General features: G+C 51.3%; 1 protein-coding gene across 6 annotated transcripts in view; it reads right to left on the reverse strand.

Moving 5' to 3' along the window:
• TBC1D1 (TBC1 domain family member 1) overlaps window positions 1–13,048 on the reverse strand; it is a 223,884-nt gene that overhangs the window by 82,512 nt on the left and 128,324 nt on the right. For all 6 annotated transcript variants that reach the window (XM_075544442.1, XM_075544441.1, XM_075544443.1 and 3 more), the window contains exons 2-5: window positions 11,551–12,051; window positions 7,175–7,264; window positions 2,422–2,526; window positions 1,626–1,758 (exon numbers count right to left, since the gene is read on the reverse strand). In XM_075544442.1, the coding sequence (XP_075400557.1) occupies window positions 1,626–1,758; window positions 2,422–2,526; window positions 7,175–7,264; window positions 11,551–12,051 (829 nt within the window). The remainder of the gene's footprint in view (window positions 1–1,625; window positions 1,759–2,421; window positions 2,527–7,174; window positions 7,265–11,550; window positions 12,052–13,048) is intronic.

The raw sequence follows: 13,048 nt of genomic DNA on the forward strand, positions 1-13,048 counted from the left end.
AGCTGCTCAACTCTTTCTTCTGGTTAGAAACAGAAGTCAGCTGGAGACTTTGGGCTTGGGCTTGGGTTTCCCCCGCTACCTTGGGCTTGCCTCTCCCCCCTCATGGTGCTGTCTTAGAAAGGCACTTTCGACTTTCTGTGGCAAGGAAGCGAGAGGACAGGAAGCAGTGGCCGCTCGAGGCAGCCTTGTGTGAGCAGAGGAACGGCTGGGGCTTTTCTGCTGGGGCTCCTCCGGGTGGGCTCCAGTCACTGTCTCTGGGCCAGTAGTCAAGCACTTAACTGAGGACGGCGACAGCTCCGGGCTTTTTCATCGAGAGCTAAGCCCAGGGTTCAGCAGAGACGAGCGGGTTGTGAGACTGTTATCCGACTTCTTTAATCTTCAGGTCACTCACCTCTACAGTGGGCAAAGTCAACAGCCCCTCCTCCCGGAGACGAGATGAGGGTGAAGTAAGTGAGGAATGTAGGTCAAATAAAACACTTGGCCCCGGGGTCAGGCACATCGGACGCCTTAACTGAGGACTGGACACAAATCACAAGTTTTACGACGGTCTGTTCTTCAACCACGGTGCTGGCAGCCGGGCACAAGTAGGCATTTTTCTCATTCCTTTTTATCCGTCCCTCAAGTGCAACCTGCCGCCTGGCTCCACCAGCGCCCCAGCTTTGGCAGACACCGCGGGCAACTTCCTACAGGAGAAATCCACAGAACTTCTTCGGCTCTTAATTTCCCTATAGAGGTCAATCGGGAGGATGAAGAGGTTTGCTACCTCTGTAGAGAGTTACCGTCTTGGAAACCCACCGGGGCAGTTCTACCCTGTACCGTAGGGCGGCTGTGAGTTCCAACTGACTCAGGAGCAGTGGGTCAGGTTGGGGAGAGAGGTCAATATGACCGCCTACTCACAAACCCCTCGAAATGCTCTACAGCTGGTCCTGGACCTCCTGCTCCTCTGACCCTTCAGAACCTAGCCCCAAAGCACCTTGGGGAGAAAATGGCAGAATGGACCACCTGCCAACCCCCAACCCCGACACTATGCCCTGGATAAACGGCTCTCAAGCGTTCAAGAGCAAAAAGGTCACTTTTGAAAACTAAAGCGCACCTTACCGACGGGGCTCTGGTGAAGAATGTAACATATGCTCGGAACTGTCGGAAGAACACACATCTGTCTCGAGGGAAGTACAACCACAGTGATCCAGAGAGGCAAGGATGGCGTGGCCTGGCCTCACACTCTTTGGACGTGCTACCAGGACATGAGGGTGGTCTCCCTGACAACGGCGAGCTTGGTAAAGCGAGGCGGCACAGGAAGACACCCCCCCCCCCACTGGGTGGACTGGCACAGTGGCTGCGACCACGGGCTCCAACGGGGCAACAGTTGCGAGGTTGGCGCAGGACTGGGCAGCATGCCCTTCTGTGGCTCCTAGGGTCGCCATGAGTCAACGGGCTCGGTGGGAACGACCCACAACAACCCCCAGTCTCAGGACCATACCGATACACAGCAGACATCTGCTGGAAGTCTACCCACAATCCGCTTGGCACATACAAGTCTGAGTTGCGCAGAACTCCCCAATGGGTGTCCCCTAAGCTTTTCCTGGGACCGTTGCTGGAAAGCCCAGAGGGGTCCGAGCACTCACCCTCTATCCTCTCACAGAGCTTATGCAGGCACTGCACAGGGCAGCCCTCACAGAGCTGAGCGGGGGCCTTCGAAGTCCGCTGTCCCGCGGCCACCGTGAAGGCCTGCTTCAGCGTCATCATCATCTCATCCACCTGATGGGAGAGCAGAAACAGGCAGTGGGCCGACGTTTTAACTGGCTGGGCTTCAGAGGGGCGTTGCAGCTAGCCTTCCTATTTGGGGACCGTTTTCTGTGCTATGTGCTACAGGCTGGCAGATTCTAACCATATTAGCTTCGCGGACCCCATTTTGAGAAACGCTACCCTGATGTTCGGATCTTTAGAAGCAAGGAAGTTGAAGGCCAAAACTAAAAGCACAATACTGACGGCTAATTCCACCCCTGGGAAAGTCCAAGGCGACAAGTTAAGATGGTAGACCAGAGGGAGAAAGTACGCAGTTCTTCAAAAAATTTAACTGTACGCCCAAATAACAGTTCCAATGCGAAGCAGTTATTAAGCAGTCGGAGTGAATAATTAGGTCAAATAAGGGCATGTCAGTGAGGCTTTGTATGGCTTGGCTGAAGACACCCAGTGTGCCTTATCATCAGGTGTTATGGTGGAGTCCTGGTGGCATGAGTGGGCTAACGGAAGGTGGGCAGTTCGAAACCGCCAGGCACTCCTTGGGAGAAAGATGAGGCTTCACAGGAGTTGGTGGCTGGGAAACCCACAGGGGCAGGTTCACTCTGTCTTACAGGGCTGCTAAGGGTCTGAGCCGACACCATGGCAGTGAGTTGGTTGGCTGGTTGGTTTGGGTCTTACCAAAGCTTCGTTTGTGCACTGAAACACGTAACAGACGAAGTGAATGCCGCCACCGCTGGAAGACTCTCGGCAGATGAACCCAAAGTGGTCCACGTGTCTGATGCCCTGTGGGAGGTGGGGAGAGGAGGAGGGACTGCTAAGTTACGACCATTCCCAGAGACGCAAGTCAAGCTTTATGCACTCCAAGCCTAAAGCGAACTCTAAAATCACTCCCCTCGGTGCTTTTCACCAACGATAAATAGGAAACGAAGTATCTCCCTCTCAAACAGGGAGACAAATACCGTTCTCCAAAACTGCTGCTTTGACAGCCCCGCAAGGATGGGAGGAGTCCGCTCTTAAAAGAGACATTGTGAAGAAAGCTGATGGTGCCCGGCTATCAAAAGAGATAGTGACTGGGGTCTTAAAGGCTTGAAGATAAACAAGCGGCCATCTAGCTCAGAAGCAACAAAGTCCACATGGAAGAACACACCAGCCTGTGTGATCGAGGGGTCCCAAAGGGATCAGTTACCAGGCATCAGAGAACAAAAAATCCTATCATTGACTGCACACCTCCATGATAGGATCGCTGAAGACAAATGGGTGCATAAGCAAATGTGGTGAAGAAAGCTGATGGTGCCCGGCTATCAAAAGAGATAGTGTCTGGGGTCTTAAAGGCTTGAAGGTGAACAAGCGGCCATCTAGCTCAGAAGCAAATAAGCCCACATGGAAGAAGCACACCGGCCAGTGCGATCACGAGGTGCCCAAGGGACCAGGTATAAGGCATCATGCAAAAAAAAAAAAGATATGTGTGTATGTATGTGCATATATGTGTATATGTATATATGTATGTGTGTATATGTATATATGTATGTGTATATATGTATATATATATATCATATCAAATGAAGGGGGAAGTGCAGAGTGGAGACCCAAGGCCCAAGTGTCGGCCAATGGAGATCCCCTCATAGAGGGGTTTAGGAGAGGAGATGGGTTAATTAGGGTGTGAGGTAGTATCGATGAAGAACACAGCTTTCCCCCAGATCCTGGATGCTTCCTCCCCCCAACTACCATGATCCGAATTCTACCTTGCAGGGCTGGATAGGACAGAGGCTGTACACTGGTACATATGAGGGTTGGAGGTACAGGGAATCCAGGGTGGATGATACCTTCAGGACCAAGGGTGTGAGGGACGATGCTGGGAGAGTGGAGGGTGAGTGGGTTGGAAAGGGGGAACTGATTACAAGGATCCACATGTGACCTCTTCCCTGGGAGAGGGACAGCAGGGAAGGGGGGAAGGGAGACTCCGGATAGGGCAAGATATGACAAAATAACGATGTATAAATTACCAAGGGCATATGAGGGAGGGGGAATGGGGAGGGAGGGGGGAAAAAAAGAGGACCTGATTCAAGGGGCTTAAGTGGAGAGCAAATGCCTTGAGAATGATTGGGGCAGGGAATGTATGGATGTGCTTTATACAATTGATGTATGTATATGTATGGATTGTGGTAAGAGTTGTATGAGTCCCTAATAAAATGTAAAAGAAGAAAAGAGAAAAAAAATGATTAGGGCAAAGACTGTACAGATGTGCTTTATACAATTGATGTATGTATATGTATGAACTGTGAAAAGAATTGTATCAGCCCCAATAAATTGTTAAAATAAATAAATTAATTAATTTTTTTTTAAAAAGAGAGACATTGTGAGATGTTCAATCTAGGACTAAATTGAGGAAGCGGAGAAAACACAGAGCCATTCGAACCTGGCATTTTGTGGGCTGTGCGGGAGAACAGAGCACGGAGAATCCAAGGGATGGACACACAAGCAGCTTGGGGGCACATTGTGAAGCTATTCCGGGGTCATCACCGGAGGGGCTGCTAAGCACACACAGAGTGCGCTCCAAAATAAAACCCACGGGCTCTGAGGCAATTCTCACTCGTAGCAAAACTTTGGGGCAGAGAACTGCCCTGTAAGTGGCTGGGGCTGTGGGTCTTTCCATGGGCAGAAAGCCTGTCTTTCTCCCTCAGGGGCTGGTAGGGTTGATCGGCTGCCGCAGAGGAGGGAAGCTAAACACAGGGTTTTGAGGCCAGGCTTTCCCCTCACTTCCTATGGGCTCTTTTCAATAACGTCAACATATAAACCTGTTTTGAAAACATCGGCTGGGGGAGGCACCTGAATTCAGAGAAAAACAACACCGTCCGCAGGTATCAAGGTGGCACACTGAGGACCAGAGACAGCGTGACGCTCTCGCGCAGCCTTGCTGGCCGGCATACCGAGTCCTTCTGCTGTGCGTAGTGGCTAGCACTTAGCACCACAGGTTCAAACCAGAAAACCAGCAGCAAATCATGAGGGAAAGAAAAAAAAACCGTACATGATCTCACTCCCCGGCCAAATACTTTCCAACAAATGAATGGTCACTGGCAGAGCCGGGCATCTCATCATTACGAGGCTGCTACAGGTGACTTCTTAGAGCAGCGGTTCTCCACCTGTGGGTGGAGACCCCTTTGGGGGTCGAACAGCCCTTTCACAGGGGTCGCCCGATTCATAACAGTAGCAACATGACCGTGATGAAGTAGCAACAAAGGGTTGAGGCATCAGGAAGGGTGAGAACCAGTGTGAGAGGACGCTTTAGCAGAGAGATCACGCGTTATCAATGGGCAGCAAATGTTAGTTTCATGTTTGGTAAAAGGAACTTTTCCTTTAGGATATTGATGGAAATCCCCCTGCACACATGAGGAAACACTGAGCTAATGGGCCTCATTACTCATGGAAATAAGCGGTGAGTTTAAATGGTTTCAAAAGCATAACTTGACTAGTCCCTAACGATGTGTCATATTTGATAGAAGACCTGAGTAAAAACTGGTCTAGTTCACCATCCTTGACAGATGAATTCTCCCAAAAGTCTCTCACAGTACCTCTGTTAAGAGATTACCAAGAAAGCAATGCTCGTGTTGGCATGGTAGTCTGAGTAAAGTATCTCAGATTTGCACTGTGTGATATATGGTTTTTTATTAAATACTTTTATTGGGGGCTCTTACATCTCTTACCACAATCCATCCAGTGTGTCAAGCACATTTGCACATATGCTGCCATCATCACGATCACCATTCTCTTCCCACTTGAGCCCTGGTAACAGCTCCCCGTTGCGTGTGTTATATGTTAAGGGAAAAGATAACTGATGATTGGTGCACATTTCTGGAAAGCGGAAATCGACCTCTATGTAGAGAGGTGAACGTGTGACTGCTCAGGGAGAACCCGACTCAACACCTAACGACAACGGGCCATTCCCCCAGCGCCCATGCCGTTAGCAGTACACGCTGCAGCGCCGCGGCCGCTGTGTTCGCCCACTGATGTTCGATTTTACGATTTATGGCTCAGAACACTGCTCGACTTACGAAAATACGGAGCTCTGCTGTGAATCGGGAGCTACCTGCATCTAACACACACACACACACACACACACACACACACACAGAGAGAGAGAGAAACCACGATGGCGGAGCAGGGCTACTGATCATTACCGAATGAGACACTATGATTTTCTCCTGTTCGTTACGGTCACGGAGAGCAAAATCCTAATTAACTTCCAAATTTTGTTTCTCCTTGACCTTAATTCAGGCAGTTCACGGGTTAGGAAAAAGTTTCATTCCTAAATCTTTCGGGCAAGTGTGCACATGGACTGCAGCCATGGGGTGGCTCCTGTAAGTCAGTGAACTGTCGGTCTCGGTGCAGAATCCAGGGTGTTCGTGTCTGTGCATCAGACACAGGGAAGAAACACTTCCAGGTGCCCAGCACCAGCACTAACATAAGGTGGTGAAGCAAAGGGGTTTTGTTATTGTTTCTTTGTTTCGTTTTTTTTTAATCATTTTATTGGGACTCTTACAGCTCTTATAACATTCCATACATCAATTGTATCAAGCATATTTATTATGTATGTTGCCATCATCAATTTCTAAACATTGATTTTCCCTTTGAGCCCTTGGTATCAGCTCCTCTTTTGTCCCTCCCTCCCTCACCCTTCCACCTTTATGAACCCTTGATAAATTATAAATCATTATGGTTTTCATATCTTACACCCACCAATGTCTCCCTTCACCCACATTTCTGTTGTTCATCCCTCTGGGGTGAGGGGTAGGGATTATGCATCGATTGTGATCAGTTTCCCCTTTCTCCCTACCCTTCTGGTATCGCTACTCCCAATTCTGCCCCTAAAGGGCTTATGTGACCTGGATTCCGTGTGCGGTGAGCTCTTATCTGTATCAGTGTACATGCTCCGGTCTAGCCAGAATTGAAAGGCAGAACTGGGGTCATGATAGTGGGGGGTGAGGGCACCTCAATGAACCAGAGGAATATTGTTTCATCGGTGCCATACTGCACCCTGGTTGACTCATCCCTTCCTTGTGACCCCCTTCTGTAAGAGGGTGTCCTACTGTCTACAGAAGAGTTTGGGTCAATGGCCATGTTTTGATGTTGCAGAGTGGTGCCCATTTGTTTTCAGAAACCACTGTGTGCACCTCCAAGTTTTAACACAATGGGCTTTACATCTGCACATACATGTGGGCACATGTAGGCAGCGTCTGACTATAAAAGGCTTTGGGAGAGTTGGCCGTAACCAGAGTTGAACCAGGAAGCTTCCTGTACAGGGCAAGCAGAAAGGCAAGCAGAGAGAGCAGATCTAGTACGTAGAACACGCCCTGGTACCCAGTGTGCATCTGCTGCGTTAAAAGAAATCACTTACAAAGCATCCACTGTGATTCGATGGCCTGCTTCCATTTACCTGAGAGCAAAACGAGATCTCCTTAAAGTTTTTCTCAAGCGCTACTTTTTTGGTGTCGGGGCTGATGAGGTAAACTTCGGACTGGCCGATCTTAAAAAGAGAAACAAAACAAAAAGGAACTGGTTTAACGTGAAAGTTGTATTTCAAGCTGTCAAACGAACCTTTCCTACTGCATGATGTATGTAAACAAATAATGAAGGAACAAACTCCTTTATGAAAGACTAGCTCTATACGCCTCCTGGAGGCTTAGTGGTTGTGTCAGGCTGCTAACTGCAGGGTCAGTAGCTCAAAACCACCAGTCGCTTCTGTGAAAGAAACACAAGACTCTGTACTCCTGTGAAGCGTTACAGCCTCAGAAACACACAGGTATTTGTACCTAGTCCCACAGGGCCACTGTGAGTCGGAATGGATAGTGGCTATGTGACCAGGAAATCACACCAAGGATTTCTTGCAGGCTAGGGCTAATACTAACTTCACCCGCGGAAGACAGCAACCTTGGGGTGAAAGGTTCAAATATCCAAAAAGAAGCAATGAAGCCTCGAACTGAACACCCCTCTTCTATAAAAGTGAGGTTTCTGTAGACGTCAGTCTTTGGGAAAACTGAAGCTTCTCCAAAAAAAAAAGTCCTAAAGATTTATTTTTTACTATTATTATGGAGTTTGGGGGTGGTACAGTTAACACATTCTCCTGCTATCCAAAAGGATTTGGATCCACCCAGAAGTCCCTAGGAAGAGAGGTGATTGACTTCCAAAAGAGCAGCCACTGAAAACCCTATGGAGAGAGCAGTTCTCCTGAGTGGGTTGCCATGGGTCAGAATCATGGCAACTGGCTTCTACTTTTTATTGTCAAATCTTCCTACATTATGGCTGAAACAGCCCCCCATTTCTTAAGTACATACTGCGTGTGAGGCATTTACATGACTTCTAGTTGGCCTATTAGCCTAGGTAACGATAATGCCGAATTGGCTTATCATAGTAGACCGCATTAGAGTTTGAGTCTTGCCGTACGATACCTACGATTAGGAAGAGTCCTGATGGCATCACGGGTTACACATTGGGCTGCTCACCACAAGGTTGGCGGTTCAAACCTACCAGTTGCTCCCGGGAGCATGAGGCCGCCTGCTCCCATAGAGTGACAGCCTCCGAAGCACACAGCTGCAGGGTCACTCCGAGTTGGAACCCACTCGATGGCAGTGAGTTCTCCCGATTATTGTTACCTATGTACCCAGCCCCCAGCCGGGTCGCCGGGGACAATGCTCCATGGGACAGCAGTCCTTTCCCCTCAAAGTAAAGAAGTGAGGGGTCACGTCCTGATGTCACCCTAACTCGCAGTCACTCCCCTTCCTTGAAACACTTGGTATTTTGCTGTAAGGCATGAGGCAGGTGTACACGCTTATCGGAAACTGAGCACCACCGAGAAACCATTTCCTTTCCATCTGGACCAGACGGTGTGGGTCTCCGGGGTAGGAGCCTGCCCAGGGCGATACAGAGTAGAGAGGAAAACGTTTGCCAACAACGCACAGTCTGTCCATGGGCTGCCAGTCGTTTCTGCAGAGGTCAATGAAGACTCCCACCCAGTGAAGGGCATCTCTTTCTAAGCAGAAGCTGGTGAAAGCTCCCGGGGGAGAAGCCCTAGAACATTAGTCGCTTGTACGGGTAGAGAGAGAACTCAGAAGGTGCCGCGTGGGGCCCTAAGGCCCCTCCTCCTTTGCCATCACTCCATCCCATCTCCACGTCCCAGGAACTGGACCTTGAGACCTGTCCGCCCTCTGCTTTCTCCATCACCACCCCCTGCCTTCATGCCCCCTGCCTTCATGCCCCTGCCTTCATGCCCACCCCGTGCCTTCCTGCTCCCGCCATCTCTCACCTGGACTACTGCCCAATGGACTCGGAGTGCTTCTCCCCAGCCCACTCTTGCCCTTCTTCGAGGCACGTCCTCACTGCGAGGCAAAACCATTCAACCCCAATCTGTGTTGCAAAGTCTACAGTGACGGTCCCCTAGTATTGGGCTGAAATCCAAAGGTCTCCATAAGACACATGAAGGGATGTCTAGGAAGCCCCGGCCTCTCCTCCAGTCCCATCTCCCCGCACGGCCCCATCTGGCCCCCGGTGGGCCTCCTCCTCGTTTACTAAGTATCTACTGCGCATCTACCACGTGCTGAGCTGTGCTCTAAGCAACTGCGATAGCCCCCGTGACACCAGGAAACAAGCACGAAAATCCACACCCTCGTGGATGGAGCGCACCTTCTAGGGCCATCTGAGACGGGAGGTACATTACTTGTCAGTATCTCGGCACAGTCCTTAAGGCAGCGAGGCAGTAAGACCTGTGAAAGTCTGGAGAGAAAGTCTGTCAAGCAAACCAAGTAACACCTGCAAGGGCTTCCGGGTTCCAGGCAGGAAGCACGCTCCATCCCTCCGTATGGCCGCCTTACCTGCTGCGCCCTGTACTGGGGACGGGCTCCCAGCCGACCAACCCTCTATTCTGTCAAAATCACTTTCTTGAGGCCTTCCCAGATGCCCCAGCTGTCTTGTAGCACCCTCTGCTTCTCCTGCTTAGTATTTATCACAATGTAATGAGATAATTACCTGTGCCATCCATTGCCCACCATCTCTCTTTTAACCAGAAGACACTGGGGCAGCTCCAACTCATGAGCCAGCATAGAACTATGCTCCTAGGGTTTAATGGCTGGTTCTTCCAAGGGGCCCACCTGGGTGGACTTGAACCTCCAACTTTTCAGTTGACAATCGAAGACTGTTTGTACTACCTAGGGACTTCCTGGAATAAACCCCACCAAGAGTCTGGTTCGCTGCGGTGTTTCTAGCCTGTTGTGCCGTAAGGATCTGCATGTGGCAGTCACTCATCACATCTGTGTTACATGAAATAAACTCGGAAACCAGTGAGGCACTTCTCCCCTGTCCTACAGGGTGGCCGGGAGTGTGAGTCGACGTGATGCTTTCTCAGTGACCAGTGGCTTTGCTTGTGTGTAACGTACCCGTCTCAGACTGGAACACAAGTCTGAATGCCGAAAAAGCACTCCATCACAGACTAGGCCACTGCGTGAAAGGAGAAGAAACCAGCTCTATAAACCTGTGAGACACCAACCTGATTTTAAACCTGAGTACAACCACTCGGCAGTCACCTTCCTTATCTCCACAAGACATCCCGTTGACCATGGACCTTAACACTCTCTCTGCAGCTGTCGCAGAAACACCGACGGGCCCACAGAGCAGCCTGCTCCTCATGTCATCAGAAGTCTGGGTCAGCACTGGTCCCGTCACCTCGCTCACACACTCTGACCCAGGGAGCTCCCGGGGGAAAGGGAAAGCCCAAGTGGAATATAAAAACTGCTCAGAAGAGCCCCAGTCCTGCTGGGAACCCAGGAACCCCCAAATCCAGGGAAGGCTGCCCTGTCCATTCTCTTTCTGCTACTTGGCTCCATCTTAGTCTTTTTATTTCCCCCCTGGATAAAAAGGAGCAGTTGGCTAAACTAGCATTTCCACTTGGGTGTAAATCTCAAATATGTCAACCACTCATCCTGATAATCACCCTGAGCGCCAACAAGGAGTACAAATTTTTTTAATTAACGACAATAATCCAGAGAGAAAAGGGAAAACCAGCAGGGGAAACAAACCTCACCGCCATCGAGGGCAACTGCCCCTGTGGGTCTCTGAGACCGTGAACCTGTATGGGAGTGGAAAGCCTCATTTTTCTCCCTGGAGCAGCTGGTGGTATCGAACTGCTGGTCTTGTGGTTAGCAGCCCAACGGGTAACCCACTACGCCACCAAGACCCTTAATTCAGAGACAGGCATCTTCCAACTAACAAATGTTGTCAAAATGTATTACTTTTAAAAACAAGGACATCCTTTGGGGCCTTTTCCACAGATCCTAAACATGTTCTCCATTCCATTGAAAGGGGCGTCTGTGCAGCCATGGGAGGAGGAAAACACCCCAAAAAACCACTGCCATCGAGTCGACCCCAAGTCACAGAGTAACTCTATGGGACAGGGCACAGCTGTCCCCGGGGGTTTCTGAATCGGTGACTCTGTCCTGGAGTAGAACGCCTCCCTCATCCTTCCCCTGCAGAGGCCAATGCTGCTTTTGAACTGCTGACCTATGGTTAGAAGCCCCGTGTGTACCCACCATGCCACCAGGGCTCCTATGGGGGCAGGGGGTACTAATCTCAAAGGAACACGATTTCTCTTGCGATGCCCCTGGGAGGGTTTGCAAGGCCCCAGGGGACGTCAGGACCGTAGCAGGCGCACCGGCTGGATGGAGTCCCGCACAGCTCACTGAGAAGGCTCGGGGCAGCACATCGTCCCCGGGGCGGCTTGCCCACGAGGGGAAAGCCTGAGCATGAGAAGTGGCATTCCTTTACCGTGAAGAGCATGGTTCGGTTTTCCTCCATGTCCGTCGGCTGCACCACATTGTGCCCACCAACGAGGTGGTTCTCGATGTCGTTCTCCTCGAAAGACCTGAAGAAGCGACTGCTTCTAAGGCTTCCACCTTGGAATTCCTTCCTGAAGGCCATGGAGCAGAGGCCGGGCTGGGAGAAGGATTTCCGCATGGGCTGCCGGGCCTGCTCCCCGGGGCGGCGGTCCGGCTCCGCGGGCGCGGCGCCCCCCACGGGGGCCGGCCTCTCCGAGTTCTCGGGCGGCAGGTCCATGTGGGCTCTCCGGCTGCCGCTGACATGGTTGAACTTTTCGATGCACTCGTCGATCAGCGCCGGCGGGGCCTTCTTGTGCGCCACGGTCACGCGGCCGCAGAAGAGCACCTCGAACTTCTTGGCAAAGGCGGCGTCAAACTCGGAGGCGCAGTGAAGCTCCTCCTGGCGGGCCACCTTACCGGCCTGGCGGATGGAGCTGATGATCTCGGGCACCTAGGAGGAGAGGGAGGCGCGTTACTTCGGGGTGCAGGCACACACGTGGCATGGGCGCTGATGGGCTAAAAGCGAATCTCCGGAATACTCCAGCGCATAGGGAAGGAGCCACCCTGAGCAACTCGAAGAAATCCCAAACTCGCCGCCATGGAGGCCACTCTGACTCATGGTGGCCCCACTACAAGACAGAGTGGAACTGCCCCAGGGTGCGGGGATGTTTCCAAAGCTGTAAATATTTTGGGGAAGCCTCAGCTTCCTCCCCATGAGGGGATGGTGGGTTAGAACAGCTGACCTTGTGGCTAGCAGCCAGTTCAACTCCTAACCCATGATGCTACCAAGGGAGAAAGGATGTGAATGTCTTCTCGGGAGAAGCATGCAAATGTCCGCAGAAGGGTAACATGGTTAAGTACCTGTTACGGACTGGGAAGAGAGGCCTGGTAATCTACTTCTAAAATTCGGCCAATGAAAACCGTAAGGGTTGCAATGGTCCAATCATTCCAGTCTACGGAGTGTGGACGCCACTGGGAGTTGCTGGCCTGAACGAGGGCAGCTGGGGAGATCCGCATGTGCGAGAGGGGTGCGATGGGATTTACAGACGAGTGGCGCTAGCCCAAGGACCCGCAGGGAAGGACGAGGATTGAAACCAGGCTGGTCCCACTCCAAAGTCCCAATCCTCCCGGGGAAGGTGACACTTGTCAAAGAGCCACTTTTCCTTTGTGGCTCACCCAAACATCATACAATTACCCCAGACGCCATGTCAGTGCTCGCTGGGAAGTCTTCTATCGTCGCGGGTCGGGGGACACTGACCAGCAAAAGCTCTACGGGGAATTAGAAAATACATGATGATTCTCCTCGGGGTAGGACTTAAGGTCCTCTGTTTCTGACAGAGCGGCTGCAGAAAAGGGGGTGGCGCCGGGCCTGGCCGAGCTCTGTCCTGCTGCACAGGTCACCAACAGTGGGGCTCACATGGAGGCACCTAACAACAGCATAGGTCTGA

This window comes from Tenrec ecaudatus, chromosome 3 (genome assembly GCF_050624435.1).
Source record: "Tenrec ecaudatus isolate mTenEca1 chromosome 3, mTenEca1.hap1, whole genome shotgun sequence".
NCBI classification, from domain to species: Eukaryota; Metazoa; Chordata; class Mammalia; order Afrosoricida; family Tenrecidae; genus Tenrec; species Tenrec ecaudatus.